Source organism: Muscardinus avellanarius (assembly GCF_963383645.1).
Source record: "Muscardinus avellanarius genome assembly, chromosome: 3".
Lineage (NCBI taxonomy): Eukaryota > Metazoa > Chordata > Mammalia > Rodentia > Gliridae > Muscardinus > Muscardinus avellanarius.
The window spans coordinates 114,109,452-114,117,481 of NC_137788.1; the positions used below are offsets into that span (position 1 = coordinate 114,109,452).

Consider the following 8,030-nt stretch of genomic DNA (forward strand, 5'->3'; position numbering starts at 1 on the left):
GCGCATGCCTCAGCTGGCTTTGGGCTTTCCTGACTCATCCAGACAGCATGAGCACCTGAGCGGCATGCCAAAGCCCAGCGCTGAGGGGGTGGAGGTTGGACAGGAAGAACTTCCAGAGTGGGGTGGGGAGCAGAACCTGAGAGATTGCCTGGGTGCACTCCACTCCTGCACTGCCAGAGGAAACGCCCCATCCTCTCTGGCCTGGCAAGGGGCATTGGCTAGACATTCAGACCCGATTGCTTCTGATGCGGCAGAGAGCCTAGCAACAGCACGGAGGGACTGTCAACAGCAGAAGAGCATGTCCAAAAAACAAACACTGTATTTTATTTCGAGACAAAAAATAGTATAAAAAAACCTCCAGTTGTAGAAATCAGCAGACAAACACAAGTTTATGTACAGACACTGTACACGAGGGCCCTGCCCTTAGGCTCCACTCTAGGCCGTCTGTACACGCGGGCACTGCCCTCCAGCTAGACTCTAAGAACAGGTTGGCACAGCCCCCCCGCCGGCGCAGCTCCGGGGAGTGCCGACCCAGGACGCAGACAGGACGACTGCCTGGCCCTGAATGTCTCTGTGGCAGTTCAGACGGGAAGTCTTGCTGGGAGATGCCAGGCCAGCCCAAGCATGCCACCTCTCCGGTTCCTGGCTCCCGTGTGAGAGTCTCTGGCTTTTCCTTCAGTGAGTTCATCTGGGCATCCTGGCTCTCTCCGGAAGGGGCATCTTTGCCAAGCTCTGTGTCCATCTGCATGGCCTTAGGTCTCTACCAGCTTGGCCCCCTCTGGGCTCTCCCAAGCGGCCACGTCTGCACGGCTTGTCTCTTTGGCTTAAAGTCAGGAATGGCGTGGGGCAAACACTGGCCCTGCTTCTTCCTCCATCTCCGAAGTGGAGTCAAGGACGACGGCGCAGGCAGGCTGGTTGGCTTCCTTTGCGTCGAAACCCTTAATACTGACCTGTTTTGAGGCTGCTGGGCGGCAGCTATGCACGCGGTGGTCGGCGTGGTCCCGCATCTGGGGCTCTGGGACCTGCCCCAGGACAGGTGAGGGGTGCCTGTCCCCGCCCCCTCAGCCCAGTTCCAATCCTTACGCCCGCAGGGCACGGCGCACACCTTCACTGGGTCTGCAGCAGCAGCAATGGCAGGAGAAGCACAGCCCAGGCGAGCGGGAAGAGGCGGGGGGCAGCGCTGTAACCGATGCTATGTAGAACCTGCACCGCTGGGTCATCTGCAAGGGGAGATGGAGGGCAAAGGCCCCAAGATAAGTAGTTCTGCTGTTTGCACCGACCCTCAGCCCACCAGGGTCTCCCCAGCCCCTGACTGGCAAAGGGACTCGCTCCCTCAAGCCCACCCCTTCCCGTGTCCAGGCCCAGCTGGTCCACCTGCCTACCTGCCGGGAGTCTCTTCTCCTGTGGATTAGCATGGGCTTGTGGACTGTGAGCTAGAAAAGAAGAGTGGCCGAAGGTCAGAGGTGGACCGGGGAAGGCGGAATGCGCTGGGTGCCCCGGGTGGTGGGACCTGCCTCCCGGCCCAGCACAGAGATGCAGGATAGGAGGCCCGCCGTGTTTGACACTCACTGGTTTTGCCATTGACGGTCACCTTCAGCTTCAAGCAGTGTTTTTCTAGGGGGATGATGGGCACGGCTGCAAAGTCAACCCACAGGGAGTTACGGAAGAAACCTTTGCTGGAGGAAGCTACAGACCCAAGTGTGTCTGGCCCTGCTCCCGACCCCCCTGCTACTGGGCTTCCTCTCGCCCTCTCATCTCGATTCTGACCCGCCTTCCTTTTGGCCCACATTTGATAGTGGCGGTGAGAAGCGTATGGACCACTGTCCCTCTGTCTATTTCATCCTTCAAGCATGGGGTCGCATGGGCCTTCACGGTGTGTCCCCTTTACCTGGCCCATTTTATCTCACCCCTGCCTCGGCCCACCCACAGGGAGCCCTGGATCTATTCTACACAAAGCTGACCTCCAGCTCTTTTTTGGTATGGGAAGCTGAACCCAGGGGCATTCTACCTCCAAACTATCTCCCTAGCCCTACATATATATATATATATATATATATATATATATATATATATATATATATTACGTGGATCTGAGGATGGAACCCAGGGGCATTCTACCTCCGAGCTACACCCCCTGCCCTATTTTTTATTCCTTATTTTGAAACAGGGTCTCACTAAGTTCCAGAGGGCCTCACTAAGTAGCTAAGGCTGGCTTTGAACCTGTGTGATCCTCCTGTCTCAGCCTCCCAAGCTCTGGGATTACAGCGTGAGCCACCACGCCCTGCTCCTACTTATATTTTTGTTATGAGACAGGGTCTCAGTTAGTTGCCGAGGGTCTTGCTACATTGTTGAAGCTGTCCTCCAACCTGTGGTTTTCCTGGCTCAGCCTTCCAAGTATTGGAATTACAGGCATGTGCCACCATGCTCTGCTCTGACTTTATAACTCTTAAGATCCATCAGGGGAGCCGGTGATGCACACTTGTAATCCCAGTACTGGGGAGGCTGAGACAGGAGGACTGCAGGTTCACAGCCAGCCTCAGCTACTTAGTGAGGCCCTTTGTAACTAGTGAGACCCTGTTTCAAAATAAAGAATAAAAAATAGGGCTGGGGGTGTAGCTCAGAGGTAGAATGCCCCTGGGTTCCATCCCCAGTACTGAAAAAACAAACAAACAAACAAAAATAAATAAATAAAAAATAGGGCTGGGGGTGTAGCTCGGCGGTAGAACGCCCCTGGAGGAGCCGATGGAGCACGCTTGTAATCTCAGTACTTGGGAGGCTGAGATAGGAGGCTCGCAGTTTCACAGCCAGCCTCATCTACTTAGTAGGGCCCTCTGCAACTCAGGCCCTGTTTCAAAATAAAAGAATAAAAAATAGGGCTGGGAGTGTAGCTCAGAGGTAGAATGCCCCTGGTTCAATCCGCAAAATAAATAAATACATAAAATACAAAAAAAATAAATAGGGCTGGGGGTTTAGTTCAGAGGTACAATGCCTCTGGGTTAGCCAAGCACGGTGGGGCACACTTGTAATCCAAATACTTGGGAGGCTGAGGCAGGAGGAGTGCAGTCTCGAGGCCAGCCTCAGCTACAGGAAGGGACAGACGCTCACTCTACATTTGCAACATGACTGAGGACAGAGCTCGGGCTGAGAAGGGGTCTGTGCTCCTCTAGTCCCTGCCTGTCATGTCGCAGACATATGCAGCGCGCTTCTGTGCCCCAAAGATGCCCAGGTACTCACAGATGTAGTAGTAGCTGTGACCTTCCTTGAATTCCTTGCCCAAGGTAAAGGGCGTGAAGCGCTGGAATTTCTCCGACAGCTTCTCGGGGCCGTGCTTGGCATCGGGTTTGTTGCACCGCCAGCGGACCTGGTCCTTGGATTGGGGCTGGCACGCCACGTACTCCTCATAGTCCACCAGATACAGGGTGTACTGCTCCATGGCGGCGGCGGCCACAGAACCGTCCTCGTAATGCGGGCAGATGATGTCCAGGTAGTCGTTCAGCCGCACGTGGACCGTGTAATCCTCCTCCTGGAACCTGGGCACGGGCGGGGAGGGAGCAGGGTTCCTTCAGAAGCCAGGCCAGGGACGGGAGCCTCCGCGCGTGGACAGTTTTCTTTTTAGGTGCTGGAGATGGAACCCAGGAGCAGTCTACTTCCAAGCAACAAGCTACACCCCCAGACCTTTTTTTAATTTTTTGTGGTACTGAGCATGGACCCTAAGCGCACTGTACCTCTGAGCTACATCCCCAGCCCTATTATTTTTTAGTCATTTTATTTATTTATTTATTTATTTTGTGGCTTTCTATCTCCGGATGGAGCCCAGGGGCTTTCTACCTCCGGGCTACACTCCCAGACCTTATTTTATATTTTATTTGAAAACAAGGTCTCACTAAGCGCTAAGAGCCTCACTAAGTAGCTGAGGCTGGCTTCGAACCTGCGCGACCCTCCTGTCTCAGTCTCCCAGGTACTAAGATTACAAGCGTGAGCCACCACGTCCAGATCTATTTTTTTATTTTTTTATGCCTCCCGAATGCTGGGATTACAAGCGTGCGCCACCACGCCCAGGTCTGATTTTATTTCTTATTTGGAAACAGAGTCTTGCTAGGTTGATGTAACTTTCATTACTTGCTCAGGCTGTCCTTGAACCTGCAATCCTCCTGACTCAACCTCCCAAATACATCAAAGAGTATCCACTGTGTAGCTTCCAGGGACCAAAGCACTTTTCACACACACCCTCCCCCAAGTACTGGGATTACAGGTGAGTACCACCATGCCCTTTGGATGCCAGCCAACCTCAATCTGAGGCCCTATAGGACCATTCTGTAAGGAGGATCTCAGGACCCCCATCTCTTTGCCACTCTGTGATTTACTCTTCCAAACCTAATCCAAACCCAGGCTCATAGACAACGCCCCTGGCCCTTTAAGTTAACTCCAGCTCACCAACTCCTTCAAGTCTCCCTTTCCTGCCACTCAAATTTAGGCCCTGGTCTCCGGGACCCCAAACATCCCGTCTCCAAAAGCCACATCTGCTCGCACCTCTGCAGACCTGAGATGGCCTCTCCCCTCCCCCCAGGTGGAGCCAGCTCCCCTCCCCCAGCCCACTCCCCCCAAGTCCCTCAGGCTCCAGCCTGACTGCCCACTGGCCCCTCCCCCAGCCCCAGACACCTGGCTCCGCCTGGGTGGGGTCCTAGCAGGGGGAAAGTGCCCTCTGCGCAGCCACCAGCTCCTCTGGATTCCCCCAGCACCGGCGGCCAATTTGCCTCAAAGCCCAGCCCTAGGCAAAGGTGGTGGTGGGGGCCCAGTTAGGTGGAGAGGCCTCTGAGCTGGACACCCACCGCCCAGCCAGCTGACCCCTGAAGGGGCCTGGGCTCGCTGTCACTCCTGGAGCCAGGCTTCCCAGGGCCCCTCCCCCACCCCGGGCAGGGAGGAGCGGAGGGAGGCTTTTAAAATTCCTCTCTGGAGAGATAAACATAGAAGCCATTTCGAAACAGGTATTTCAGCTCTGGGTCTGGCGTCTTTCCCCCATCCCCGTGATGGGCCCTGACTCACTCCCATCCAACTCCGCTCCCGCCCCAGCTGGGGCTCGTGAGAACCTGGGGAAACAGCCCCCACGCCCCTCCCCAGACCCCAGGACAGCAGCCCCCGGAGAAGGGGGCTGCCAAGCCTCCTTGGGGCACCTGCTCCTCTGGCACCACGGGCCCAGCTCAAGGGGCACCACCCTGCACCCCACACCACCCTGCCCGAGGCCTGGAGTTCCCAGGGCCGGTGCCCGCTGCCCTGAGTCACCAGTGCCAGCCTCACACCCTCCCAGCACAGGCCACCTCATCTCTGCCCCCAGCTGTCCCTGCTGGCTGCCCGTGGACCCCTCCAGGCTGGCTTCTGTCTGTCTGTTTCTCTTTTTTTCTTTTGCAGTACTGGGGATTTAACCCGTGGGCCATTCTACCTCTGAGCTACACTCCCAGCCCTGTTTTATTTTTAATTTTTATTTATTTAATTATTTAATTATTTATTTATTATTTATGTGATACTGGGGATGGGACCCAAGGGCCTTCTACCTCTGGGCTATACTCCCAGACCTGTTTTATATTTTATTGGAAACAGGGTCTCACTAGGAGCTGAGAGCCTCACTAAGTAGCTGAGGCTGGCTTCAAAACTATAGGATCCCCCTGTCTGAGCTTCCCAAGCGCAGGGATTACAAGCCTGCGCCACCACTGCTGGCCTTTACTTTTTTTGTTTTGTTTTTTTGCGGATCTGGGGATGGAACCCAGGGGCATTCGGTCTCCGAGCTACACCCCTTGCCCTATTTTTTATTCTTTAATTTGAAACAGGGTCTCACTGAGTTGCAAAGGGCCTCACTAAGTAGCTGAGGCCGGCCACGAATCGCGATCCTCCGGTCTCAGCCTCCCAAATGCTGGGATTGCAAGTGTGCACCACCATACCCGGCTCTACTTTTTATTTTGAAACAGGGTCTCCCTAAGTTGCTGAGGCTGGCCTTGAACCTGCCATCCTCCTGTCTCAGCCTCCTGAGTACTGCAATTCCAGGCAGGTGTGTGGCAGTCACCCAGTTCAGATCGGCTTCTCTTTAGTCCTGGTGTGTGTGTGTGTGTGTGTGTGTGTGTGTGTGTGTCTGTCTGTCTGTCTGTCTTCATGGGGCAACTCTCTGTCAACTCTCTGTCTGTCTGTCTGTCTGTCTGTCTGTCTGTCTGTCTGTCTGTCTTCATGGGGCAACTCTCTGTCAACTCTCTGTCTGTCTGTCTGTCTGTCTTCATGGGGCAACTCTCACCCTCTACTGGGGGGACCACCTCCTCCTCTTAGCCCCTCTCTGACTCTTGCTGTTTCTGGGAAAGGGGGCCACTGCTGCGTCAGGGAAGGCAGGGAGGGGGCAAGGAAGAGGCTGCTTCCTGAAACAGAGGAAACCTGGGAGTCTGGGAACGGAAAAGGCCAGGGTGCCCCCTCCCTACGCACGGCTTCCTGGCCTCTCCTGCTCCTCCAGCCAGCACCTGGCAGTGGGCATAAACAGGGACTTTGCCCTCTCCCACTACTAGGGAAAGACTGGGTCAAGCAGGCAAAGGGAGGGGCAGGCCGCTGGCCGGGGCACCCAGGGCGGGGAGGGCACTGCCCTCTGGAGTTGGCAGCAGGCTTCCCTCCCCCATGACATTCCCCTGGACAACAGGCCCCCACCAGGCAGTGCCCTGGGCCAGAGGAGGCCCGCCCCTCGGTTTCTCAAGGGGAGTGGGGCAGCGGGCCAGACTCGGGGTTTTGCTGGGACCCCCAGCCAGGCGGGCTCTCCCGGAGCACCCTGCCCCCACCTCCTGCTTTTCCCGCAAATATTGTTCCCATAAACTTCAGAAAACTAACAGGCAAGAACAAAGGGTCCGACCGACTGAGTGAGCAAGCCTCTTCCAGGGCCATTTGCCTCTCAGCCCAAAACCTGCCCAGGAGAAGTTAACCCCTTCCTGGCCAGAGCCCTGGTCAGCCTTCTTACTACCCCCCCCCCCCCCCCCGCTCTTCAGTCCGACTACCTGAACCTCACGGACAGAACAAGAGACTCCCATGCTACTCAGGCTCACAGCATGGCCTCCCTGGGTCACCCCGAAAGAGCCCCGGCGGGGACTCTGCAGGGTCACCTTAGGATGCAGGAGGAGTGCCGAGCCCCCCGGAGCAGGTTCGCCCCGAGGGGCCTCCCCTGGGTAACTGGGCCCTCTGCCCCTTCCTGGGGTGACCGCAGGTACCTGTCACTAAGGGCCGCTCCCCAGCGGTGGGAGGGGGCCGCCGAGGCTTTATGGGGGGGCTTGGACCAGGCGCCCTGGAGGCAGGGAGGAGGGTCTACACTCCAGGCAGCAGCCTCCGCGCGGCGGCTCGCTTCCGAGCGGCCAGGGTGCCCGAGGGCAGGCAGGAGAGCCTGAGCTAGCCCGGTGCAGGCGGAGCGGGCAGGTTCCCGCCCGGGGTGGCGTGCTCCAGTGCCCAGAGGGAAGTGGGCGAGGGAACCCAACCAGCGCCATCCCTCCCTGCATGGCCGCCTCGCCGGGCAGCCGCCGGGGAGGGCCAGTGCCAGCCAGGCGCCAGGGCTGGCCGCGGGGGACTCGGGGCTTACTTGGGATTAGAACTGTTCCAGAAGACGGTGTGGCGGTCAGCGGCGGCCAGGCTGCAGCACAGACCCAAGAGCGGTGCCCAGAGGAGCTCCATCGCGGGGCCTGGCGGGCCGGCGGGACGGCTCCGGTCCGCTCCGCTCCGCGCCGCGCTCTGGCCCCCGCGCCCGCGACTCCGCCTTTTGGGCCGGCGCCGCCGCCGCCCGCCCCGCCCCCGCCCCGCCCGGCCGGCCGGCCGCCCCGGGCTGGGGGCTGGGCGTGGGGGAGGGGAGGGGGAGGGGAGCGCCGGCCAGGAGCCCCCGGAGGGTCCTGGGGCGCAGCCGGCTCCGGGCGCGGGGTCCCGGCCGCGCTCGCAGCTCCGGGGCCCCGGTTCCCACGCTCGCCCACCCCCGACTCTGCGCCCGGCCCCCCCCCACTCGCGAATGTTTGTTTTTGTTGGTTTTGTCA

General features: G+C 58.1%; 1 protein-coding gene across 1 annotated transcript; it reads right to left on the minus strand.

Moving 5' to 3' along the window:
• Window positions 1–1,107: 1,107 nt before the first annotated feature.
• Window positions 1,108–7,680, minus strand: EFNA1 (ephrin A1; the record flags this gene model as incomplete). Its single annotated transcript, XM_080691909.1, has 5 exons — window positions 1,108–1,220; window positions 1,383–1,433; window positions 1,570–1,635; window positions 3,235–3,530; window positions 7,589–7,680. 5 exons carry the CDS (start codon window positions 7,678–7,680, stop codon window positions 1,108–1,110), a joined length of 618 nt encoding a protein of 205 aa, XP_080548035.1.
• Window positions 7,681–8,030: the final 350 nt, after the last annotated feature.